The sequence below is a fragment of the Leptonotus elevatus genome, chromosome 5 (assembly GCF_054856555.1).
Source record: "Leptonotus elevatus isolate MCC_2025b chromosome 5, RoL_Lele_1.0, whole genome shotgun sequence".
Taxonomy (NCBI): domain Eukaryota; kingdom Metazoa; phylum Chordata; class Actinopteri; order Syngnathiformes; family Syngnathidae; genus Leptonotus; species Leptonotus elevatus.
The window spans coordinates 5911725-5938627 of record NC_141243.1 but is presented as its reverse complement, the minus strand read 5'-3'; the positions used below and the strand labels follow the sequence as shown (position 1 = coordinate 5938627).

General features: G+C 42.1%; 1 protein-coding gene across 2 annotated transcripts in view; it reads right to left on the bottom strand.

Annotated features, from left to right (window-relative positions):
* Positions 1-26903, bottom strand: part of adgrv1 (adhesion G protein-coupled receptor V1) — a 107653-nt gene that overhangs the window by 53813 nt on the left and 26937 nt on the right. The window contains exons 19-69 of one of the 2 annotated variants that reach the window (XM_086076012.1): positions 25555-25684; positions 25241-25464; positions 24443-25159; positions 21994-22367; positions 19974-20153; positions 18838-19018; positions 18564-18757; positions 18346-18475; positions 18009-18089; positions 17670-17809; positions 16581-16946; positions 16263-16506; positions 14751-14966; positions 14457-14672; positions 14140-14384; positions 13874-14055; positions 12797-13295; positions 12410-12719; positions 12124-12333; positions 11926-12056; positions 11733-11832; positions 11453-11632; positions 11183-11346; positions 10967-11054; positions 10796-10819; positions 10292-10370; positions 10064-10202; positions 9100-9241; positions 8754-9019; positions 8265-8440; positions 8038-8165; positions 7764-7945; positions 7009-7155; positions 6844-6924; positions 6501-6765; positions 5621-5743; positions 5264-5486; positions 4973-5177; positions 4713-4859; positions 4051-4306; positions 3431-3633; positions 3185-3361; positions 2350-2532; positions 2109-2288; positions 1759-1923; positions 1492-1615; positions 1282-1405; positions 1058-1196; positions 784-969; positions 475-710; positions 187-335 (exon numbers count right to left, since the gene is read on the bottom strand). In XM_086076012.1, the coding sequence (XP_085932138.1) occupies positions 187-335; positions 475-710; positions 784-969; positions 1058-1196; positions 1282-1405; positions 1492-1615; positions 1759-1923; positions 2109-2288; positions 2350-2532; positions 3185-3361; positions 3431-3633; positions 4051-4306; positions 4713-4859; positions 4973-5177; positions 5264-5486; positions 5621-5743; positions 6501-6765; positions 6844-6924; positions 7009-7155; positions 7764-7945; positions 8038-8165; positions 8265-8440; positions 8754-9019; positions 9100-9241; positions 10064-10202; positions 10292-10370; positions 10796-10819; positions 10967-11054; positions 11183-11346; positions 11453-11632; positions 11733-11832; positions 11926-12056; positions 12124-12333; positions 12410-12719; positions 12797-13295; positions 13874-14055; positions 14140-14384; positions 14457-14672; positions 14751-14966; positions 16263-16506; positions 16581-16946; positions 17670-17809; positions 18009-18089; positions 18346-18475; positions 18564-18757; positions 18838-19018; positions 19974-20153; positions 21994-22367; positions 24443-25159; positions 25241-25464; positions 25555-25684 (9951 nt within the window). The remainder of the gene's footprint in view (positions 1-186; positions 336-474; positions 711-783; positions 970-1057; positions 1197-1281; positions 1406-1491; positions 1616-1758; positions 1924-2108; positions 2289-2349; positions 2533-3184; positions 3362-3430; positions 3634-4050; positions 4307-4712; positions 4860-4972; positions 5178-5263; positions 5487-5620; positions 5744-6500; positions 6766-6843; positions 6925-7008; positions 7156-7763; positions 7946-8037; positions 8166-8264; positions 8441-8753; positions 9020-9099; positions 9242-10063; positions 10203-10291; positions 10371-10795; positions 10820-10966; positions 11055-11182; positions 11347-11452; positions 11633-11732; positions 11833-11925; positions 12057-12123; positions 12334-12409; positions 12720-12796; positions 13296-13873; positions 14056-14139; positions 14385-14456; positions 14673-14750; positions 14967-16262; positions 16507-16580; positions 16947-17669; positions 17810-18008; positions 18090-18345; positions 18476-18563; positions 18758-18837; positions 19019-19973; positions 20154-21993; positions 22368-24442; positions 25160-25240; positions 25465-25554; positions 25685-26903) is intronic. The other variant, XM_086076013.1, reaches the window with a different exon arrangement.

Genomic DNA, 26903 nt, shown 5'->3' with positions numbered 1-26903 from the left:
CCAAGGACAAAATGTAGATGTTAAAATAAAAAGATCTTTCGGTTATCAAATTAATCATTGTGTCCAAAAAAAAGAGCACAAAAAAAAGGAAAAGCTAATCGAATCGACAATAGGAAACTGAAAATCGAATCAAATTGAATCGGGCTTGAGTGAATTGTTCCATCCCAATCAGTAATTCTCACTCACCGGTGAAATTGATATGGTCATGCCTGAATTCTAAGATACCCTCAGCGTTGTCATTCATCAGTATCACAACAGCAAGAGACGAGATGTCACCTATGGCTGGGGGCTGGTCCAGTTGGAGACCTGACTCGCTCACTGTGTAATCCACACCACTGACCAATAGGAGGAGACATAGATTGTAAAATAATTTGCACAACTGTATCATCAATTTATAATGTAAAAAAACAGGTCATTTGTCATTCACAAGCAAATTGTTTTTTTTGTATACTATGACTTATTATTTATTTGTACCTGACATTGACTAAATCCACATCAGTGATGTTGAAGTAGAACATCTCAGGCCCCTCTGGAAGACTGTCATCAAGGATACGCACTGCCACATGTTGTGATGTCAGACCTGCGGTGAAGAGCAGCCGTCCCGAAGCAGAAGAAAAGTCCTCGCCACTAACTGCTGTGTTGCCTGAGGTCTGGTAGGTGACCCACACACTTTTCAAGCTGCCCAAAGTGCGTTTAATAGTCACATTCACCTGAAGGAAAAGAGTCAGGGGTATATTGTGTGGTCACAATTTTTTTGATGCTGTACTAGCAACATGTACTTACAGTTTCCTCCTCCTCAATTGCGCTTATTTGCCGCTGGGTGAAGGAAAACAGGCCGTAAGGGTTGTCGCTGGCTGCCATGGTTATTCTGGCATGTCGTGCAGTGGGGCTGATTTCCAGTCCTGGGGTCATGGATGTCAGCGTTAACTGGAAATCGCGACGTTCCTCAGGAAAGGAATCGTCCACAGCCTGGGACGCAACAGAAAGCACACAAATCACTGATTGCAGCTTAATCTAGTCAGCAGAAAATAAATACACATTCCACATTTATCAGTACCTTCAGAATGAAAGAAGCAAAGGATTGCTGGTCTTTCATAGTTACCAAGCCAGACATGTCTATAAATTCAGCAACCACAGGAGGAGTGATGTTCCACAGCACCCGCACTTCACCAAACACACCCGGCCCACGGATAAGGCTGCAACAAACGTTATTTTCTCATTTTAAATTCTGCACGAACACCTAAGGAGATGTAAAATATCTTCCCATTATGCTCATCTCACTTAACAACAGCACTGCCATTATAAAATCCTTCAGGTTCTCCGATGAAAATACTTTTTGAGGACTCTGCCAACCCGATAATTCCAAGGGCAGCCTTGTCTGCCATGATAGTGATGGTTGCCAAATCTGGAATATAACACAAGAAAAGACGAGATTCCAATGACTTGATTCAGTCTCTCTCAGTAGCAGCACAAGATCATTTTCTTAAGTACCATTTAAAGGGTCGATGACAGCACCGCCGTCAGTCGCAGGAAAGAGTTTGACAGTGAAGTGTTCCTCTCCCTCCAATACGCTGTCAGCAAGGGCTCTTATCACAAGCGTCTTCATTGATTCAGTCTGGAAAATTAACACAAAGGTTCAATTGCATCTTTCAGGCAATACATTCCTAATTTAGTGCATTCGTGGTAGTTAAAATGAACACCCATGAAAAGTTTCCATCTTTTGGAATTTTGTAACCCTACTCTAAATTCATGTTGTACCTCAGTGAAGACGAGAGTCCCATTGAGAGGTGAAAGGTCGTGAACGGCTTGTCCTTCCAGCTGCCACATCAGCGACACGGCGCCCTCGCCTCCTTCACTGCGCAGTACTGCTAGTCGAGCGACAGCAGCGGGATCATCGACAAACTCTGGCTCACTCACGGTCACCTTGGAGAGGTGGGAAGTTTTGTGACTTCATATGACACAACAACACGCCATATCACAATCAGAATTTGTAATAATGTCGACAGTTTTGTCTATTCATTTGCTTTTTCGTTGTTGTGATAAAATTGTTTAATTGTAAAGCGACCTTATCGACAACTGGGGCAACAATAGTTAGCTTTAGCTTGCACCTCAAGCTGTTGGAATCCAAATCGTCCCAAAGGTGAATCATTGGCTGGAATGCTGACAGTGACAGAGGTCACATCTCCCAGTCGAGCGCCACCAATCACCCGCAGTAAAATTACTTTGAACTTCTCCAAATCCTCCACACGGTCCTCATCCAAGATGGTGATGGCAATCTCAGCTCTCCGCTAGAAGAACCAAACCATTAGGTTCTTGTCAAACAGCTCCCATTTGAGAACATCGATTTACCTGCCCATCCTGGAAGGTGATGTTACCAGATGAGGGGCTGAAATCAGTATGATCAGCAGTAAGGGGCAGAGCCTCCCAGTAGGTGACAAGTCTTCCAATTGCACCAGCGAGTCGCACCACTGTCAGGTGGAGGATGTTGTCAGGTGCTGGCATCTCATAGGCCACCATAACTCCAGGGCTACCCTAAAGTAGGATTACAAAATACTGTAAAACTCAGGTGTTTCACTCTAAAAGGATTTGGGTCGAAATTAAGCAAAATTGGGGCAAAAGGGGACCGAACCAACCTTTTGGGTTATTCAATTAACCCCAAAAGTTGAGTGAAATGACTAACCCACAAAACAACCCCAAAAATGGATTGCTTTGTGGATTATTTATTTAATTTGACCCAACATTTGGGTTAAATAACTCAAAAAGTTGGGTCAGTTAATTTTTGACCCAATCCAATTGGGTTATTCAACTAACCCAAAAAGTTGGGTCAAATGAATAACCAACAAAACAACCTAAGAAATTGGGTTGCTTTGAGGGTTGTTGATTTAATTTGACCCAATTTTTTGGGTTAAACAACGCAAAAAAGTTGGGTCAGTTCATTTTTTACCCAATCGAATTGGGTTATTCAACTAACACATTTAGTTGGGTCAAATGAATAACGTAACCCAAAAAATTGGATTACTAAAAAGTTGGGTGTGTCCAATTTCAACCCAATTTTGGGTTATTTTTAACCCAACTGTTTTTAGAGTGTTAGTTATTATTACCATGCTACACTGATGCCTTAAATGTTGTGTCAATAGAGCAAATCTATTCCAGGGCTCAGTCCTGCGGCAAATCCTGCACTTACTTCTGGCGTAACGAACTGCAAGATCCCTCGAGGGTCGTCATTTTCCTGGATGGTTACTTCAGCTACTTCCATGCCAGGTCTCTTAACAGAGGGCTGGTCTGTTCCAGCTAGCCCACTAACTAGCTCCACACTGGTGATATTTACCAGGAAACTCTCTGACAGTTCTGGGATGTCATCCTTAAAAAATAGATTTGTACATTTTAGAGCAAACTGTGCTTGAGAACAAACACAAGAGTTCATTCTTACTGGAAGGATTGTGATGGTCACAAGTGCCACAGTTGCTCCTTCTGTCATAATAAGCGTGTCATCTTTGGCGATGTAGTCGTGATCTGCGTTGGCCTGTTTGGATGGAGGTTGGTGCAAGGCTGGCCTGGTCTCATAATGAATTTTCACCTCACCAGAGGAGCCGTGTTCCCGCACAATGGACAAAGTCAGATTGAATGGAAAGCCTGCAAGTTTGGAGAAAGTTATTGAATTGATAGAATAAAACACAGAGCAAGAACTATTAAATACTGGAGAGTTTTCATGGAAGACGGCAAGCAAAATGTGAATCATTAAGCAACTCTCTTGATATGGTTCAGACTAATCTGACAGTCTTCCCACATGGATTAAGACAAACCTCGGATTATCTATATCCTGGAAACGCTTAAAGCCCTTTTACAGTAAATCTCAAAGTGTTCTTTTTTCCTTTCCTGTAACCGCTTCTTAAGAAATATAATCAGATCTCTCCTTGTTAAAGAACGCATAATACTATCAAGCTGTCTGCTGAATAGCGATTAGGTCTAAATATTTTCTCAGAAAAATACAATGCTTTTGGTTCATCATCATTTACTGCACCAATCATTTGTGGAGTGACAAATACTCGCCCAATGGTTCTTGTGTTCGAGTAATCTGAGAGTCCAAATGCCATCCAATCACCCCATAGGGGGAACCGTTTGGCAGGATGGTGAGGAGCGCTCGCGCCCGCAACTTGTCAATGACGGCAGCCTGTTGTACGTCCTGCAGCTCTACTGTGATCACATCCATGAGGGTGATGGCAACGCTCTCTCTCAGCTCTGCCACATCATCTGCTAGCACCGTCAGTAGAACGGTGGCAACCGACTGACCCTCTGAGAACGTAACCTATGAGGATGACATCACATCTTTTGATTTATTTTAGATAGGTAGTTCGTATTTTAAATGTTATTTTGTAGTTGTTGATACTTGATACAGTATAGAATGACAGAAAAGGTATTGCAGTCAATGAAAGGACGAATTGTACATACCTTTGTAAGGTTGAACATGTCTATCACTAATGAAGTGGTAAAGTTATAAGTATTAGAACAAACTTGTATTAAAAACATTTTATAGTCAAACACATGAAAAATTAGCTACTGAGAGCTCAAGTGGGGAAATTCAAACTGAACTTTCAACCAGTATTCGTATGAAAGATGGACCTTTTCTCTATTCATTTCTGCACTTAAGTTTAAATGACGAGACCGCCCAGTTACATAACATTATGTAGCATGACTGAGGGGTATTGACGCACCACTCCAGACGTGGGAAAAATGTCCGCCAGATTCCCACTGGCAGTCCAGTGAACAGTCAGCCGGCCAAAAGTCCCCCTTCTCCTTTCCACGGTGAAAAAGATCTGATGATTCTGTTCCAACTCCTCAACCTCCACAGACAGAGAATTCTGGAACGAGTAAGCAGTTTAATTTCCCTTTGAGGGATTATAATCAGTGTATTAAAAAAAATCTAATGTAACACTCTGACTGGCATTTGATAGCACAAGGTTCGTTATCTTGCCTGCGCAAATCCAATCACTCCGTGGGCATTGTCGTTGCTGGGAACCACAACGGTCACCTGACCTCCAAATCCAATTTCTGCCCCACCCTTTGGATTCTTCAGGCGGACCTGAAAGTGCTCCTGCTCTTCAGGAATATCATCATCTAAAACATTCACTGCAATTTGCAGCTCGCTGTCTCCGGGTAAGAAATGCAACTCGCCAAAACTGGGGGAGGACAGTAACAATAAAATAGTTTTGTAGAACTGAACTGAATTCAGAGCTTGAGTAATGATAAGACATCCTGGCAATACCTGGGTATGAAGTCAGATTGATTGGAGACTGAAGTTAAAAGATAAAGTCTAGAGCGGTTCTCCTCAGAAGAAGCCAATAGTGTCTTGGTGGTGTTGAGCGACGGCACTTTGAAGGAGAGAAACCTCATCGCTGGCGGGGCCTTCAGAATGATGGCAAACGGGCTGGCATCAGACCTCCTGGAGTAGAGTGATGAGCTATTTCTACCAGCGAGCGCAATGTATGCTGGGAGAGAGAATTGAAGCACATCATAAGTCACATACGGTACCTAGCACACCCTCAGGTGCACCTCTACAACATTGACGATAATGATTTACATCACTAAACGGTCATCTTGTAATTGTCAGCGGCACACTTACTGAGCTCAGAGGGAGCAGTGAACGAATGAATTGAGGTGAGGCCTGGGTGAGTAATGGATTGCTGCAACTCAGGTGAATGCTGCCCTAATCTCCACAGGAGCACCTCACAGGAGGGAAGGACACCTGAAGAAATGACACATATACAATACATACTTCATTTACCATTTTTACTAAGAGATTTCCTGTCCAAATGTACAAACACTTAATGGAAAATGTGAGGACAACAGAACAAGGGTCTTTATAAGAATGTGCAACTGTGACCATAAAGCCATTTTTCACTGAAGCAACCCCCTTCGCTCCCAGCTGTTTTACTGAAATTTGATTTTGCAAGGCCCAAAGAATATTGTGTTCTAAAAAATATATATATTTCTATCTGTTTTCGTTTTGCAGCAATTAGCATTAAAATATAACTAAGTTTCATCATTATTCACAAATCTGTTTAAAACTGTGGGGGAAACAGATGGTTGCAACATGGCCCTGGTTGGTTTCTTATACTCTGCTGCCACCTGCTGACCGTTTTTGTAATAACTACAATTGCTTCAACCATTCTCTTGAGTCCATAGGCTGCACCAAAGCCTTCTGTATGCTCTAGGACAAAAAACATGAAACAAAAAGTACAAGTACGTCTTTGGGAGCATAGTAATATTTAAAACAGAACGTATTTATACGTTTTGGGAGCAAATCAGTAACCAGTTTGTGTGTACTAGCCAAACCTGCATCAAACTACTCCTCAACTCTTATAGGGAAAGTCAACCCCAAACAAATTCTTTACAATAATATGTTCCGCCACTAGCCTAAACATTATATTTGTAACGATTCAACGAAAATGTTTTAGCTAACTCAACACAATGTAGATAATGTCCAACAAAAGGGACATCACCTTGAAGAAGTGCCAAGAAAAGAGTGTCCTCTGCTCCTGTCTGGACTGTCTCCACTTGGCTTACTCTGCCTTTGACGGGGAGGGGCTGCGGACTCCCAAATCTCCCGTCGGTCCAGTGGAGAAGCAGGCAGCTAGTTGTCTCACTGTTCAAGCAAACTACTAAATAAGGATCTTCTGCGTGAGTGAATGGAGTTACACTGACAATATGTTCTTGAAAGTCAAGCGTCTGCAAGAGGGTAAAGGAGCCGCTGGTCCATACAAATATCTGTGGCATAAAGTAAAAAGAAAAAAAAAACGTCTTCAATGACTTTTACAGAAACATTACAACAACATTTGACATCACCTGACTTGAAGCTATAAGAAAATCTCTGTCGTCAATTGAGAAGTGTTTCACTTCCAGAGCTTCCACGCCGATGATTTGTTCCTAACAAAAGATACATGAAGACCACAAAAGTCAATACGGCAAACACTGTATGTCCCAAATGACAGCAATGGACGTTGTACCGACCAACGTGACATTGAGGTCCCTGTGAAGTTTCAAGATGCTGAGGTTGGCTGCAGGAGCGAATGGCGTGCCACCATGTGTGATGGCGATGTAGCTGTTATTTTGAAGTGCAAACCCAACACAAGAACTTGGGTCTTGAATCCTAGCAGACTGGAAGGCCAGTAAGGAGAAATCAGTGCATTTAGGATCAGTTTATTACAGGACATAGAAGAGTTATGTATAGAGTGTTCCAAAAGTCAATATAAACCTCTTTTTTTCCATTTCGGCTTCAGGTATCATTCAGACAGACCCTAACCCTAATCCTATCATCAGCATTTGACAGTTTGGGCTTTGCAGCTTTTGTAAGCATACCATGCCCTTTACTATGGTTTGATAAGTCACGTTGGAGCAGTATTGCAAAATTGCGCAAATGCCTGCTCTAGAAGTTTGGTGTATTCAGTAGTGGTGGTAGAAGTAGGCCTTCTGCTGCTTGGTTTGTCATAAACAGATTCTGTTTCAAGAAATTGATCATAAATATTGGATAGTGGCGATAAATAGTACTATACGCAATACATTTGTGTGATGGCTGCTATTAGCTAACAATGGACAAGGGAATGGAATGGAATGGAATTTGTGTTTACAAAAACTGCAAAGCCGAAGCTGTCAAATGCTGACGGCCTCACACCTCTGAATCACGTCTGAATGATCCTTGAAACTAAACAGAAAAAAAGAAATGTACAGTACATTGACTTTTGGGACACCCCGTATTTATGATTTACCTCTACAGGCACAAACACTCCTTGCCATTGATAGAGAGTGGCCAATGTGTGAGAAGATCCCACAGCGGGATTCTTATCAAGTCTTATTGCAAGGATGGTTGGCATTCCGGGGACAGAGCACCAAGTGGATGTGGGGCTGTCCTCAAAGCTCTGATACAACCCCATCATCGGGAGAGGGCCCTCTTCAAGACACAGTTAAGGACAAGAATGCATTATAATGACTTTGCTCAACAGGTATGAGCTGACTCTGGATGCAAACATTTATTGGCATCACCTATAGCGACAGCTGTGTCAGACTGTGTCTCCCACTCCACGCTGACAGTGGACTCCAGGCCATTGCTGCGGGACACTGTGAGGAAGATGGGACCACCTCCTTCATTTGCCGCCACTTCTGTGCTACTTCTGCACAGGAAACATACATGCAGTTTTCATACCATTACACATTTGGCCGTTCTGTCACTAAAACTTTCAAAATAATTTGTGACTGATTAACTTCCCAACCTGTCAAGAGTGGGTCCAATACGGAACAAGCCAGATGGCGCAAGGTTCTCTAGGACGGTGATGACAATGTGCAGTTGGTCACCTAGACGTGCGCCGCCGGTTGGGCCGGACAGGTTCACCGTGAAGGTTTCATTCGCTTCAGGCTCGGCATCCAGCAATGCTCGGATTTCCAACATCTGAAACAACACAAAAAAACCTCAGATATGAACATTACCATGTGATTATAAAATCAAGAGCTGTAAATTAGATTGTAAGTCAAGGGTTCCAAAAAATATTAGCACTAGGTGAATATTGACAATGTGTACCTATTTCTTTTGACATATGAAAACTTTACAATTTGATCAATACTGTAATGAAAATCAGTCAACATTAGTAGTTCCAAATGCCTCAGGCTTTAAACTACTTAACATATAATTACAATATTTTACATGAAAATATGATATCATTTATAATTCATCTAGTCTACAAGCTGTTAGTAATTATCCTCACCTTAAAACTAACGCCCTCCTCCAGCACCACAAATCCTTGGGCTGGTATGAGGTCACCATCGGCAAGGCTGCCATTGGCATCTCTGACGCTAAACTGCACAGTCACAGTGCCAAATGTGCCCTCCCCCGGGTTCCGAACTACATAAAGGGTGGCGACGCTCTCGCTCAACCGGAGCCCAGACGTGGGCTCCTTCAGTAAGAACGGCTGGCTGGTGTTAAAAGATAAGACACCGTGGCCATCGTCGCTCGCCAGAATTTTTACGGTGGCTGAAATACAAATGAATAAAAGGTCAATTGAGGCTTTTGCTGTTGTCTCTCAGGAGGACTTATCAGATGATATGACGAACCTGTGGTATTGGTGCCAAGTTCAAGCCCAGTTGACGGATCGGACAGTATCAGCTGGAATCGTTCATCTCCCTCTGGAATGATGTCATCGATGATTTGCACCTCTACAAACTTGTGTTTTTCACCGTTGACAAAATGGAGCACCTGAATGGAAAGGAGGCAACATTACAATATGCAAGAAAAAATGCCGTGGCAATATTTAACACTCTAAATCCTGTATGGGAGAATCCATGTCTTAGGCTACGTTCACACTGCAGACAAATGTGACCCAGATCGTATTTTTTTCCCAAATGCGACCTCTATCTGACTTTTTTATGTCTGAACGGCTCAAATACTATTTGTTCATATCCGACCTAGAGTGGTGGCAATGGTTCTGGGATGCGGCTGGCGGGGGGGCTACTCTGCTGGGTGGGCTGGCCTTGGTGAGAGCTCAGGAGTATCACGCAATCATCGGATGCTGGCAACAGTGGTGGCTGAGCTTACCAGAATCGAGTGAACATTGCTGTGGACGCAATGGGCAGAATAGAATGCAAGCCGATCTGTTCACACCACAAGCCACAACATGTGTGAAAGATGATCCAAGGTCAGCAAAGACACTACTGGTGAATGAGAATGCGCTCGCCTTGGCTGCTCGCCTGGTTGGGGTGGGCCTGTTGGTGGCGTCTGGGGACCGATATATCAATTCCAAAGGACTGGGACTAGCCGCACACCGACATTCACTCCAGATGAACTGAGCGAGGAGTGTGCAGACATAAGTCTGGGATTGATGGATAACGATATGAATCAATGACTATCATAATCAATGTATATAACTGATTTAGAAAGAATCGATGGGGACGGGTTTCTAACAAGCCATGGCTCATACCAGTCAGCCCTTCTTTCGTATGTCAGTGTTGCTAATGATGTGATGTGATCGATGTAACCTGTAATAATGTGTCCGAAAGGAAAAAATTAGTGTGTTTGTACCGTTTCGCTGCTGTTGTAGTCCAGGCCTTGCTGAGCTTCCAGATTCTGAGCATAGAAGAAAAGAGAAACATTCCCATATGTGCCTTTGTTCCTGTAGGCCACAAGGGTCAGAACCCCTAACGTTTCATTCACTTCAAACCTAGAATCCAAAGAATATTGACATCAGACTTTGTTTGAATTGGAACTTGAGCATGTCAACAATAAACATGTCGTGCTTTCGGTCCTTACATGGTGCTCGTCCATTCAATGACTCCTCTAATTCCATCATTGGCCGCAATGATGACCTCTGCCACCAAACCATGGGTGTCTTTGGCACAGCATATTACATGAAGAGGATTAATATACATTCGTTTAAGTGTCAATTTCAAGCTTTAACTCTAACTCTAGAAGCTCTAAAAGGAGTTTGAGCAGTCATATTTAAGTTGGACTCCCCCTCAGCCATTCTGTGACCAAGTGACTGGGAGGCCAAGTATGGTTTTCGTTGGGTTAGTTAATCTAAACCACATAATTCCTCTTTTATGGAAAGCATCACTCTCTCTCCAAACCACATGACTAATGCCATGTGTGACATGACTTCTCCTATTCATAAGCTCGACTATGGCATGAATTAGGGTGTACGCAGTAGCAGTAGCAAGCCAGCTTGCTCGTAATAAAAACAAACAGGAATTAAGGCTGATGCTGGTGCTGTGTTAATATTAAGCCCTTAACACTACACATGGAAGCATAAATTACCTGGTAATGTGCAATACGCGACTTCTACTCACACAGAGCAAAGCAGTAAAGATTGTGAGAAAGTATAAAAAGGAAGTTATTTAGACAACATGCAAAATATACCCATGAGATATAAAAAAAAATGACATTAACTGTAAAACCTAACCCAACAACAAATCCATAGTCTCATACCAAGTTGAGGGACTGTGGCAAGGGTTGTCAGGAGTACTGCAGATGTAATGTTGACCAAGAAGTATTCCTGCAACTCTGGAATGTCATCCTGGGGAAAAAATAATAATAATTAAAAAAAAAACTTAATAAATTCTTCAAATTAAATTTGTCCTTGCCCAACAGAAAACATCTTAAATCTTCTATCTAATAATACAGTCTAAGTTTGAGAGCCTTTACCTCCAAAATGGTGACAGGGATGGCAACAGAAGTCTGACCCTCCTGAAGAATCACAGAACCAGTTCCAGCCAAGAAGTCTTTTCCCGGGTCAGCAAGAGCACCTTCTACCAGGGAGAGGTCCTCCAGGGAACCTTCGAGAACCTCATAGGAAACATTCACAGCTCCTGACCAAAGAAATGTATAGAATACTATCAGTTCAATTATACACACTCCAAGGAAGTAAATGAATACGCAAACTTCACAGAATCACCTAAAACACGACAAACTGACCTGAAGCTCCAAACTCCCTGTTGATGTAGATGTTTATGGTTTGCTCTCGCTCCTCAGTGGTCACCTTAAGGGATGATGGCGCAATGGTCAACAGCCCGTACGGTTCGTCACTGGTGTCTACTGTCAACACCGCCTCCCTTCCCTGAACGTCAAACGTGGCGTGACCTGGCGCCGCAACACCTTCAACACGGAAATGGAATTCTGAGTCATCTTGCTGTTCAAATTTTTGTTGAATAATTTAATCAGAAATGTACGCCACTGTAGATACAAAGCGTGTTACCAAAAGTTTGGATGTCGGTCAAGAAAATGTTGTATTCTGCTCTGTCTTCTGGTGTGATATCATCAAGAAGCTGTAAAACAATGGTATCATTCAGCTGCCCCTGTAAGAAATTTAAAAGAAAAATGTTGGCGAAACAAATAAGTTGCAGTCATCATTTGTTTAAGGCATCTCATATCACCACCACATGATTTACCTCATTAAATAATAGTCTCCCTGAAGTTTGAATGAAGGTCCGGTCTACAAGGGGACCTTGTATCGCCCAATCCAACGTGACATTACCCAGACCTGGAGCGGTCCTCAAAACTAACAAAGTGAGTTTTTCACCTGCAAAACAGAAAAATTGTCTAGTAGGTCCAAACTATCTGTCAAAGCGTTACAACTGGTTACACACCCTCTCTGCCGATGACCGAACGCGATGCTGGATGGAATCCCAGAATGCCGGCAACATTATCATTAGCCAGAATCACAATGTTGACAGTATCCGAACTGGGGAGGATACGACTTCCTCCTTCCGTATTCACAAGGCCAATCATCAGGCTCTCGTTGTCTTCTGGCTCGATATCGTCTCTGATTACAATCTCTACTGTCTTCTTGAGATCACCTGCACCTCCAAAAAGAATGATTACATGAATTGTCCTGAATGGCGATAGACAAAAGTATAGCAGGTGAGACCGTACCATCAAAAACCAGAGTCCCCCCGGATCCAGTGAAGTCTCTATCTGGTGTGGCTTTTCCTCCAACAAACCTCCACTCCACAGTGACCGTCCCCAAGTTGCCTCCTCTCCGTTCAATGATTAAAGGAACTGCCACCAAAGGGTCTTCACGAACCTCAATGTAAAGCCCCCTATTGGTAGCATTGGGACTGGCGCTGTAAATCAAAAACATGCCAAATGCATCCCCGTTCAACCCTATGGTGACCACAGCTTCATCTGGCCGGCCAATAGAGGGCAGGTTCCTCTGGTCTGCTGTCAAATTCATCAGCCCTACCTTGAAATGAGATGCACAACATTGAATGGATTGGGTCACAAACTAGACCAAACCAGAAATACTATGACGTAAAATACCTTTAAGATCTGTATGCCAAAGCTTTCATCCATTTCAGGGAATGTATCAGTCAAGATGAGCACAGTGAGGTTTGCTTCCCCTGAGCCGTCCTCCATAAAGGCACTTCCGGCCGTCACAGGGATGTAGTCGCTCCCTGCCAAGGCCTGGCGGCTGAACAGTACGGCAGCTGCTGTCACATTTTTCACATAAGTTATGACTTGAGAAGTTGTTTCAAGTTGGCCAGCCCCTGAAGTCACCCAAGTGCAGGAAGGCGGGATTGTGTTTGAAGAGAGGGAGAAGGCTTGGCAGGCAAACTCTCTCAGGCATGCAGCAGCACAGGCAGCCAAATAATCCGTCAGACCGGTGATGTTAAACGAGCCTTGAGGGGGAGTGGCTGGAAGCCCTGGTTTTGGGGCGTCGTAGTAGGTAAGCAGGTTCTGGCCCTCAACTTGAGCTGAGTCGACCGGGTCTAGCTGCGAGGTGCTGTACAGGATTTGCAAGCGGCCAAAGTGCCCGTCACTGAAATTAAAAAAAGGGATGATTAAAACTCATTCAAATCCCAAAACATATAAATGTTTTTTTTATACTTAGTCCTTCACTCCCCAAAACATATTTGTAAGTTTTTTATGTTTTTTTTAAATGCTAGAGCATACAGAAGGCTTTGATACAGCTTCTGACAGGAAGATATTGCTTAAAGCAATGGTAGTGATTACAAAAAACGGTCAACAGTTGGCAGCAGAGTATAAGAGATCAAACAGGGTCATGTTGCAAAAAGCTTGTTTTCCCAGTGTTTTCAACAGGTTTGTGAATAATGATGAAAGCTATATTCTAATGCTAATTGCTCCGAAACAGAAACAAATACAAATATACGTTTTTTTTACCATGATGTAAGAAGAGACTAATCTTTCTTTTGGTAAATTCCATGTTTTTATAGCAACAGAACACAATATATTCTGTGGGCCAAAATCTGTCAAAATCCAGTAAAACAGCCAGGGCAGAAGGGGGGTGGGTTGCTTCAGTGAAAATGGCTGGGAGCGAATGAGTTAAGAAGATGACAAAAAAGGGAAAGCATGCAATTTTTCAGTTATTACAGCTACCTTCTTTGGACAGTAATATTGGCTGCAAAGACTCCTTCCAGTGGCTCCTGGATGCGGTAAACCGACTGTCCAAAGTAGACTGTCCCATATGGATTGTCGTTGGCAGGCACTTTAATATTAACAGACGTATCGGCTCCGAGGTTTCCACCATTACTGGCACTGGTGAGTTCTATTTTTATAATCTAGCAAAGGCACAATTTAACAAGTTTTGGTTGTCAGCAATTATTTGCATGTGATCTGATCTTCTTCTTTTTTTTTTTTTTTACCTCAGTGATTTCAGGAACTTCATCTGCTAGGACCTCCACTCGGAGAGTCTTCATTGTCTCTCCGGGAGCAAAGGTCACGTCTCCTGAAGTGGGTCTGATGTCCCCCACTGCTAGCATAGCATTGACAGTGGCCTGCCATTGGACCACCACTGTCCCAATAGTACCGGCGTTACGTACTATTGGCAGTGCAACTTCAATGGAGTTGGATGCTGGTTCCTCTATAGTGACTGGAGCAGCATGAAAGACTGAAATGACAAGAAATAGTTAGAAGTTTTCTGTAGCCGTACATACAAGCAGTGTCAGACTTGACAACTAACCAAAGGCACCAAAAGGGTCATCAGAAGGCAATATGGTGATAATGGCACGTGTGAGCTCTCCCAACAGAGCTCCCCCAGTAGTCTGATTGATCAACTCGACAACAACAGTCTCCTCCAGCTCTGGGACCACATCATTAATAACATAAATGGGTACTGATTTGCTGGATTCCCCTTCAAGAAGGACGACATCAGTGGAGGCAACACTATAGTCTTCGCCTACAGCAAGCACATGTTTATTCAGATGAAGTACAGACAACAGATGGTTATAACTCATATCGCCACCCAGAAACTTACTGACTCTGGCGGTCAACGGCACGGCCCTGAACTTGACGGATACGTCTGCAAATATCCCCCCGACGCGTGTGACGTTAATGATAGGGCCAACGTAGTCTTCAGCCACGCTGACAGCAGAAGCTGACAGTTGAAGGACACCAAAGGCATCATCACTGGCCTCCACGATCACCTGCGCTACAATTTCCATTCTTGAGCCAAGAGAGGGGGAGTTGGAAACTGTGAAGGAACATTAAGAGAACGTTAAATCGGTGAAATATAGTTTAATGAGACAAGAGCTGTTTGTTGGATTCGCCAGTGATTCAGTGAGAATATTCACAGGCATGCGTACGTACCAGTATTAAAAAAGTGCAGACTTCACAATGAGGAGATATATTTGTGAGTAATTTTTCACTATAAAACCGTGCCTAATAAATAACAAATAATTATTTTAAAAAAGCCCCGTTTCCACTTCAGGACGTTCAGGGTAGAGGGAGGGGGGTAGGGACTTACACAGGAACCGTCTTCTCAGCCGACCCATTCCGCTGTGTCTCCACTACGGAATACGACCCATTTTGCGACATCACGAGTTTCGATCGACACGTAATCGACACGTTTCTCCCGTGACCTCACCCAAGCACGGCACGGCAAATCAGAATAACAACGAAGAAAGAAAACTTGTGGCAGTTGCCGGGTTTTTTTGCTTTTTATTTTTGTGTACTTGCCGTGGATGGATGGTTTGAGTGAGAGGAGATGGCGTCTAGAAGAAATTGAAAAGGCTAACAGTAGAGAGCAACAAAAATAAGCAAAGGATTATTAGGAGAATTATTTTGGTGGAAGAGACCTTAGCCGAGAATTCATCAGCGTCGCACATTAAGGTAAGATATTTTTATGCTAAATATTTTTTTGCCAATCAGCGCCGGAGCCCGATAGGTAGTTTATCGGGCCGGCGCAGTACCCACCCTTGTGTAGGACCTCTGCCCGTCTCTGTAAGTTCTTGTAAATGTAGCCCAGTCGAGAAGGCTCTTGCAGTGGAGACACGCACATACAGGGCTGGCCCCGCAAATTTACCCCTGCGGTGGAAACTGGCTTAAAAAGGCTTCAAGATATTTATTGGCAGTTGAAATTTGCTATTAAACTAAATATAATCAAAGACAATTACATGTACAAACTAGCTTAGCCTTTAGGCTAACGCTCAGTGGTCGTGTGGCTGTCTTCCAAACCTTGGCGACCTTGTCGAAGTGTCCTTGAGCAAGACACTGAAACCTAACTTGCTCCAAGTGGGACCTGGCACCGCCCTGCATGGCGGCAGCCGGCTACTAGCGTATGAATGCGGGTGTGAATGAGTAAATATGATGCATTGTAAAGCGATTTGAGCTCCATCATATGGTGTTGAATGCGCTACATAAGCTCAGCCCGTTTACCATTTAGTCCGCTAGCTCAATGCTAATACTCACGCATATTAGGAAATAGGCTAACCACATGTAGACAGACAATATGTGTATATCTGTATTGTACCGTTTATCTGTCACTTACTCGGCCTCTCCTGCCCTCCTTCGACGAGCTGAACGCGGATCAACTGTACAAATACCGACTCGTCTCTCTCTGGGTCTTCATCATTCAACACTCTGACAGTGATATTTGCTTCGCTTTGATTAGCCAAGAAAACAACTGAATCTCGGAGTGGAACGAAGTCTTGCCCTTCGGTGGCCCGGCCCACTCCGGGTGTCATATAAGGTGCTGGATCTGCTTCCTTTAGTGTCCTGAATGTGACTCGCACCTTGGAAAATGTCAAGAAAATGAAACAGATCAAAAAATAAACATTGGAGAACAGAGTCACAAAGCAATACACACCTGTCCCATCAAGCCTTTCTGTCGTAGTATGCTGAGGGTAACAGCTGAGTCACCTTCAGGTAGGCGGACAGGCCTTGTAGTGTTGGAGAATACAAAAACACCATAAGGGTGGTCACTTGCAAGCACGGTTAAAGTGGCAGAAGTCTTGACACCCAGACGGCCATGAGACACATTAACCAAAGACACGGTAAAATTCCTGTCCAACTCTGGGACCTCATCCTGGGCCACAGTGATCATGACACTCTCTGATGTCTGCCCGATGCCAAAGGAGATGTTACCAGACAGGTTTGAGAGTTCCCCTTCTGAGCTGCGATCAGCCTCCCAGTACACAGTCACATTGGAGAGATCGCCAAAAGAGCGATCCACCTAGGAGAGGGAAGCAAGACGTTGCAAAATCAGGTAAATGAGTCAATTCATTTATTTGCTAATGTTATTATTCCACCTACACTATTATTTTTCCCTCCTATCACTTTTCATTCACTCACTCTACATAGTGTAAATTTTACTCTGAAAAATACATATTTGGTCCCAGTCTAAACAGAGTAAACTTTACACTCGGAAGAGAGTAAAATATTATATATAATTAAAAAAAATTCACTCAAAGGTTCAGGAACAATCCCACAACCTTCAGCATGGGAGACGACCGCTCTATCACTTGAGCTATGTTACACCTACTGCTGGATAGCATTGCTGGTGTGTTCAAAAGGAGACAAAAAATGGTCGAAGGTAGGATTCCACCTGACACCAGCGACATATTGACACACAATAGGACTGGCATGCCTCAGCGGGTTGATAGGCCATCTCTCAACCTGAAAGTTCTGTGATCGTTCCTCAACCCTTGAATTTTATTTTCTCTCTTTCAAGTGTAAAGTTTACTCTAGTTTAGTCTGAGACTGAATATAGTCTTTTTGGAGTAAAATGTACTTGACAAAATTAACTGTGTATTAATATTCAGACATAATTTTAAAAACGTGTCACCGTTTCTCAAGGAATAAATGATACTATGGCATTGGCAGGAATAATTTCCGATCAATGTCTCGCAGCATTCACAATTTCTGGGGGAATTGACATTTACGAAACTCAACGGACCTTTAGAACCACAGAGCTTCGTCCATCCTCAGGTTCTGTCCCATTAACGAACAGGAAGCCAGGGCTGAAGTCGAAGACTCCGTGGGCATCATCAGAGGCTGCGATGGTAACCGTGATGCGGGAGGCAGCTCCCAAGCTGGCTACACACGCGCAGACGAACACATTAGCCTCATTGGTAAGAAAATATTTTTAACAAATCTAGCAACAACAACAAAAATTATCGATTGTTGTAGTTGAAACATATTGAGTCGAACCGTTGTTAAAGTAGTGTCAGAAATAACTTGACTTTGAGACGGGTATTGCGCAAAAAATGGAGGATTTCAGGAGGTGGAATCTTACCATGGTGGAGAAAGGACGAAGGCAGGAAATCAGAGTCACTCTCCCCACTACCACTTTCCTCAACATGCAGAAACTGATCCACTGGTGGATCACAAACCGGGATCACACCACACATGAGGAGGAAGGGGAGGGGGATTCACACCAGGGTATCATATCAGGAGATTCAAAATCAAAAACACATTGGAAGGAAGGTTGATAGGGAGGCCAGTTCACAAGACACACGTGCATTTCCATGTGTTGTACAATTAGGAATAACTGCTGCTAATCTGGCAAATTATCGCAGAAACCCCACAGAGGATGAGTATTGAAGAGCTACAATACAGGATTGTTTCCTCACCTCCTCCATCTGTATTGTAGAGCTCCACTCTAAAGTCCTTGTCCAGCTCTGGAACAGGATTGTCAATGATGGTGACCGTAATGAACTTTAACCTTTCTCCTGGGAGAAAGTCCAGCATACCCTCCAAGTCCTGCGGTAAAATAAATATATTTGCCCTGATACTACAGTACATTACATGGAAATACGTGCACTTGTTGAATTAAAGTGAGAGGGGAAACCTCATAGTCTTCAGGGCTGGACGCTGTGAAGGGGGTTGTCCTGTATCCCACCAGGACCCTCCCCAAAAGGCCTTGAGCTCTGGCTACTGGCAGACGCACCTGCCCATCTTCTTCTTTGACAGTGATGTGCGCAGGTTCTAACGCAGGGGCGATCAATCCCTCACCCGGTGGATGATCTTGGAATTGCAGCAAGCCTGCACGCAAAAAGAATAAAGACTACTAAAACAAGTATCGCAACTGAGAATAAATCTGTTTGAGGTGTGTAGGTGGATACCATAAGGGTGGTCACTCGCCATTACAGTGACAGTGTTAACGGAATTACTGGCGTCGATGCTTGCACCACTGGCAGGAGTGGAACCCGGCTTCCCATCACCGGATACTGCTGACACCAATGTGACTTGAAAGGTCTCTGCCAGCTCAGGGAGGTTGTCATCCAACACCAAAAGATTCAGTACCTAAATTAAATGTGCACAGACATTCTATATTTGAATACTGAAAGTGTCTCAGCATTTAAATACAGTGCAGTACAGTATTTGACAGAAATGAGTAAAATTTACAGTGCACTTATTGGATTGGCCACTAGAGGGAGGTGGTTGCTAAGAAACACAAGCAGTGGTTGTCAAACTTTTTCTTTCTTTTTTTTTACACCAAGTACAACCTTAAAAATACATGTAGTTCTCCAAGTACTGTACTACCATCATGATCAACATTAAACTACATTCAAGCCACTTTTATATTACACACTGATCATTAGCACTGCAATAAAAGATGCAAATGTATTGCACTAAAAAGTTATATACAGCTGAACTGTGATTCTTTTGCATACTTGTGGCACTACTAGTGGTACTAGACCCACACTTTGAGAAATATTAGTCTACAGTATTGCCTTACAATTTGCATGCAAATGCACTTTTTGTGATGAGATATCTAGACAGAGCTCTCACATTTGCCCACTAACTGTTATATTATCTATTTGGCACAGATTTGGTACCACAATCTTAAGAGAAAAAGCTATCAAATAAAAAAAGAAAAAAGTTTGCCTTTATAAAGATGAATTTGATCTATTTCAAATGAATTAATCATTATGACATAGCATTGTAAAAAAAAATTACACTTAAAATATTTTGTCTCTATTAAGAACGTAAATAAGAACCAAAACATTACAATCACGTTTTAGTCAAGAGCTAGTGTCGTGCTTTACCCTGCTAAATAAACACACATGATGAATAATCATTAAAAAACGAAATACCCCTCTAATAGTGTCATTAAAAAAGAGCATCATTATCTTCGATACTGATCTTGTACAGACTCATCAGCATGCTGCCAACAGTTACGGCACACTTATTTTCACCCACATGAGCAATCGCCCCATTAGAAGGCTTTAGCAACTGGTGAGTCATTGTCACACACCTCCGAGCGTTGCCCAGTCATGAAAAGTACAGCTCCAGTGGCATTGAGAAAATCCTCACGCGCGGGAATCTCGTTGTCCACATTATTCATTTGGGTCACAGAATAGTTGACATAAACGTTGTCCAGAGATCCTCGCATCCGCTCAATCACACAGGAAACGGTAGAACCCTCCTCAGTGGTCTATGACAACAAACAGAAAGAATGAAAACACAATTCAGACCAAATGAACTACATTCCAAAACTTTCAATGGGTAATTCCAGCACATTCATAATGCGATTCTGAGTGATCCTCCTGTTTCTGATGGAATGCAATCCCTCAGCTCTGCCATCTGTTGCACTGATGAACTTGAGTAACAAAACGCAGTCTCCAGTTCCAGTGTAGGGAATCCGGATCTACTTCTACAGGAATGCCCCTGACCGATACATCAGCGGCACCCACACCATCTGTCGCTCCACCTGAGACCAACGCAACCAATCGTTCTAAAAAGGGAGAGCATGGGCTTGTAGCAGCCAGGCATGAAGACTAATGTAATATGCAGCAAGTGGGGTTCTGTTACAAGTGTTTATGTGCGGATGGTTTCCCTGTAGAAACAGCTGAGTGATGACAGTTATATTTATACAGCCCTTACCCTCAATGATGTTATTATATTTACATAATGGTAAAAGGTTATACGGTGGCGTGTCTAAAGTTGAACCCAAATCCATCCTGTGATGCTGTTCTTCCGATTTCAAAATAAACCTTTTCTTAAATGTATTTTCCGATAACATTTTAGAATTCCTCTCATTAAGTATAATGAGATGTTAACAACTCCAATAAAACGCAAATGTAAATGCAAACTGTCTAATCCTGTAAACACATCTGAAATAGAGTGTAATGGATAGTAAAAATGAGCCATTTACTTTCTATGGACGTCTACATGAATTATTCTTTCAGCTACATGCTATTTACGTTAGCATAACGTTCGCATCTAATTTAGCCAAACTCTTTTCAGTGACAAAACAGGAAATTATGTAGGCACGAAGCCAGTTTTATACTTAATGAGTAGTGTAGTGTATAGAATGTTATTTTATAGAGGGCTTCCAACTTCAACTTGTTGATAGTGTTAAGTTATTAACATTGTTTTTCAGTTTTAAATTATATTTTAGCCGTTTATAATTATGTTAACTCAGTATGGCTAAATGAATAGCATTTTTATGTGTCTCACACTCCTGAGAAAATAAGGGAGTGTATGGGTCTGGTATCTGTCTCTTCCGAAGGAGACGGGCCGATGTGTGATTGTTTCTCTCTAATCTGATTTATAGCTATGGGAACTTGCTGAACTTGCAGAAGGGAGGAGAGAGGGATTTTCTTGTGTTCATTTGGTTGTGACCAGGTGGGTTGTGGGCTGACCTTTTTATGAACCCTCTTTGTGAATAAATAGCGATGTGAGCCAAGAGGAAGGAGCCACATTTGAACAGACATCGCTTGGATGATTTGTCTGATGTGGACCAGAAGCTTCTGTTAATTAAAATATTTGCAAAGGAACTCCTTCAACAGAATCTCACCATTCAGTTAATTGAACACGCAAAGAGTACAATACTTAATATTGTCTACTCTAACAATAGCCTATCATGTAATGTTTGTTCACAGAGTGCTTTCTGACGTCTTGTAGCCTAATATCTCTTATTAGCTTCTTGCTAATTTAATAGCCGTTAGCCAAGCCATAGGTGCTTTCCTTCACATGTTTTTTATTCAAATGAACTGGCATTAGATGAAAAGCTGAGTATGTTGTTTTTTTTAAGAAAAAAATATATATATAACTTGTAACCTGTTTTGTATTAGCTTCGTGCTAAGACGCTCACAAAAACAAACATGTGAAGCATATGAGAAAACACCTTAGTGGGAGGCTAATAAAACGGACATTATGCAAAAGAGGCCTTCAAGGTTAGGTCAAAGTTAGAAGTTATTGATGATGGCAATTTGGGATTTTCTCTACATTTTATTAACATTGAACATTCATGACAAAATTCCAGCACTTACGTCAGGTATGCAGTCACCAGTAAACCCAAAAAGCCCATTGGCATTGTCACTCTTCATGACGCGTATCACAGCTGTGGGTCTGGGGAAGGGCAGGCGAGCGCCACCATGAACCGCCACCAACTGAAGGTAGAACACCTCCTCCCCCTCCTCTTCCTCATCATCCTTGACTTCCACCACAAATGATTTCTGGCTTTCCTGCGGCTGGTACCGCAGGTAACCTGAGATGCTGCGCAGGTCCGATTTTGCCGGCTGGCTGTGAAGCTCATGCATGTGGCTGCGGTTCAGCCTGGTATGGTATAAGCGGAGATCTTGAAGCAGACCTGTGTACCGCTGTTGACCCCATGGATCTGATCCAATGAATATCGAAGCAGGACCTGGAGTGGATGGACATTAAAAAAAAGGCAGCAATCATTTATATCAAAAGTTGTATAAATAATTATTCAAGAGCAGTGCGTTAATTGGCTGATTTTATATTCGTATGCATTAGTGTTGTTTGATTTATTATGTAACCTTTAGTTGACCTTCCTCATTTTTTGCTCTACTCCCATTCAAAGCAACAGTGGGCTATGACAAAGCCCTGATGCCAACCTATCTAATTGCAGTTTGAGGAACCACTGAAAGACAATGACATCTGACACAGTTGATAATTATGTATGTATTGATTATGATTGAAGTTAACTAAAGAACCATTTGGGATATTTCCCCTCCCAAGAGCCTTCAGTCCAGTGCGGGCTACCATTATTGTCTCCGGTAATTAGAGGAAGAAAGAATAAAAGACGATGCTGAGTGATTCCTTTGAGCGGTAACAACATCCAACTGGGGTCACTCAAGCGTTGGAGAGACTCAATAGTTCTGAACAATGAGGGCTGGGCCGGGAAGTGGGTGGTGTGCGGGTTTGTGCGTTACGTGTGGGCGTACATTTTAAGTAAGGACAGATTTGTTGACATTTTAAGTACATCAATATGAGACAAACCAACAATAACCCTACTTCATTCAAAGACTGTACAATCATTACAACAAAATGAAACTTGCTGCCTGTCTGACACTGACCATGGTGCTGAAATTGCAGTCTTGACATACAAAGTGGAGAAGGATTTGGATTTTGGGTTTATTATCCCTCCATACAGCCATCTTCTATAGCGTCTGCTCTCATTAGGATCACAGGTGAGCTGGATTCTATCCCTGTTGGCCCGAGAGGCGGGGCACACCCTGGACTGCTCGCTGGGTTTTATTATCCAAATAATAATTGGAATAATAAAACAAGAGCATTTATAATTTTCAATAAATACATCTTGTATGCCTTTTTTACTTGTTGTGATCATGGCGGGGGGGAGGGGGGGGGGGGTGTCACACATTGATGTACAATCAGAGCTGCAGTTTACCTGTACACAGTAAATTCTGTAAAATAAATTTGACTCTATTTAGAGTGGGACCAAATACACTCCGTTTTAGAGTAATATTTACACTTGGAAGCGAGTAAAAAATAAAGAATTGGAAAAAATATAAAATAAAATTGCCTCAAGGGTGGAGGAACTCACAACTTTCAGCTTGGGAGACAGACGATCTGCTGCCTAAGCCACGCAGCTCCTGCTTTTTGTTATTATATCGCTTGTGTCAGCTGCAGCTGATTCCATGATTGCATGGAATCTTCCCAACCGCAAAAGACCAAAAACTATGTCTTTGGTCTTTCGGAGAAAAGCAAGCAGTAGGAGGGGTATAGCTCAGGTGGTAGTGTGGCAGTCTCCCAAGCTGAAGGTCGTGAGTATAGTTTATTTTTTCTCTTTTCCTAGTGTAAATCTTAGCCTACTCTAAAACTGAGTGTATTTGGTCCCTATCTAAATAGAGTCAAAATTACTCTTCCGGATTTCCTGTATAGGAAGACCCTTTTGTACATGCATGGACCCCAGCAAGTACATTTCTGCTTTTGCAATGTCAAGGACTGTATGCGCGTTGACCAATTAACCTGATTTTAACAGGAATGAGGGGAGCCGCTTCGATTGGCTGGGAATCGGCTGTGTTCCATCCCACAATGGCGCACAATGACGCAAAACACCCTATTCTATCTGCACTAGTCAAGCAAAATGCCAAAAGAATTAAAACGCTACCCATGCACACAGTTAGACTAGGCTTTACAGTTGAAAATAGACCCCTAAATATTATAAGTCTGTGGCCGAATGGAGAAAATAGGACATTAAATCTAAGGCACAAAAGATTATACTATAGGAAGTTAGGAACCGTAATGGGTTAGTTCAACTTGAGTCAACCTGCCCTTGCACTTTTTAAATCTCTAGACCACACATGAGAATCGAAGCAAATGTTCCCATGTGAATCAGCAGAGAAATTAATTAACATTCATTAAAACATTCTAATCCAACATATCTTAATTAAAGATACTACTAACATAGCACAGCACGAACGAATGTATGATTTTTAAAGAAGAGTAAATTACCATCAGCGATGCCTTCTCCTTTGATGCTCTTCAGGCCTCCAGGAACGGGGTTCCCATCCAGGAAAAACTCAACAATCCCGTCATCCACCGTAATGATCACATGTAGCCACGTATTATCTTCCACAAATTTGGCAGCAGTGGCTTGGGCTACTTGGGTACTATTTGATCCTATGACTGTGTAATACAACTTCAATGTGACATGAGACTCACTGGTGTTGACTTTCACGCCGTAATACAAAGTGCCATTTGTGATCCCTTTGGAGACTATAAAGCCATCAGTAGCCGCTCTTGGGACCAGCCAAGCTGAGAATGTAAAGTTGCCCGGGACAGGTGGTGACTCTTCGCGGGAGATCGTCCCATAGGCTCCAGGACGTCCGGAGAAAAAACAGGTGTCTGTTGCAGAATGATGTCTTCTTGCACGGGGCCTGAGCTCAACCGCATCTGGGAAGGAAGCTAAAAGTAGCAGGTCATCCATCAGAGGAAGGCCCTGTGGGAAGTGTCCAGATACAATCTCCCAGGCGACGCGCACGTCGCCAAAAGTACCCTGCCGTCGGAGGATGCTAAAGGAAATGACATCGGCCATATCGTCCTCTGACAGTACGTCCTCTGCTACTTCTTGGTCCAGATTGTTGTCGGCGATGGCAAACACACCATATGGGTCGTTGTTGAGGGGAATGACAAGCGAGGCACTCAGAGAAGTTTCAGCAAGTTGGCCACCTTTAAAAATTGAAGTATACAAAGAGTTTTACAGTAGGCTTTATACTGTATCCTGATCCTTTTTTTTTTTTTTTTACTCACCAGATATATTAACCAGCCTGAGGACAAAGAACTCATTGAACTCTGGAAGCTTATCTGAAATGGCCTCCAGGACGATCGCTTTGGAATCTTCTCCAGTGGTGAAAGTGATAGAGCCGGAGGTGTTGGTAAACTCTTGACTTTCCAACAACGGAGTGATGGAGTCATTGGCATACACATGCCAGAAGACTGTTACGTTTCCAAAATGGCCCCGTGCTCGCAAAACACTGAGGAGATAAATGGCAATAGATAATAAGATGACACCTTTTAACTACAGTACATGAAATATATGAGATTATATAAAGAGAGCTTCTTACTAGAAGTTATTGCTTTTCCCCTCCTCAACCGTCTTTGGAACCGTTGGCTCCAGTGAGAAAATGCCATTTGCGTCATCATTGGCCTCAATGATCACGGTAGCTGTGTCTGCGCCGTACACCACAGCATCACCTGCACACACAGAAATAGTCACAGTTTTACATTTTAACTCATTCACTGCCATTGACGGTTATGGATGTCAAAAATTAATTTGAACTCTTTCTATTAGTTACAATTTTTTTCCCACTTTTGTTAACAAGAGTATGAAAACCTATAATTTTCTTATTGTACATTTAGAACAGATATAAAATTTGTGATTAATCGTGAGTTAACTAGTGAAGTCATGCGATTAATTATGATTACAAATTTTAATTGCCTGAATTTTTTATCTTTTTTTTTTTTATCACGATAACATTTTTTAATTGTAATTAATCACATGACTTCAATAGTTAACAAATTTTATATCTGTTCTAAATGTACAAGAATTTTATTTCTAGGTTTTCATACTCTTGTTAATAAAAGTGGAAAAAATGCTAAACTAATAGAAATAGTTTAAATGATTTTTTTACGTCTATAGACGTCAATGGCAGTGAATGAGTTAATTAATGCTATCAAGCGATTACATTTTTTTAAACTTAATAATCACACAATTTTCCGTTATTAATAGCGATTACTTGAGTAAAATCTTGGGATTCATGTAAAAAAAAACATCAAATCGAAAGTATATTTATCATCAAAGACTGTTAAATAGCATTCTTTGATCCTTGAGTAGAATACTTCTGTAAAATACAACCGTTAAGCAAAATGATCCAAATTTAATCAGCGCTTTTTTTTCTCCTAGAAACAACTCTCAGAATTTTTCGCTTTCAGGTTTAGTTGTGCTCACAAACAAGGTTAACGGAAACTAACGAAAAAACGACAACTAAAATAAAAAAATAAAAAAATTGTTAACGAAATTAAATAAAAACAAACATGTTTTTTTGTTTTTTTACGAAAACTAACTCAAATTAAATTTTATGTTTACAAAACTAACTAAAACTAAGTGTTATTATAGCAAAAATGTCCTACGTTTTAGTTTTAGGTAATTCATTTAATGCATGAGCTTTTGCACAGAAGTGACATCATCTAGCAGCAGCCAATAGAAAAGCACCTTCAGATGACCTCACTTCTAGGCGACAATTTTGCGTACTTGACTTTTGACTCCAAGGGCTCGACTCGCCTGCTTTTTCATTTAACTCAGCTGAAATGCAACGCTAAGTAAGAAATGCGTTACTTTTTTTTTACCATGGTGTTTATTAAAAATTTTGCACAAGTAATACACTAATTTTTTTTTATGAAAACTAATAATGGA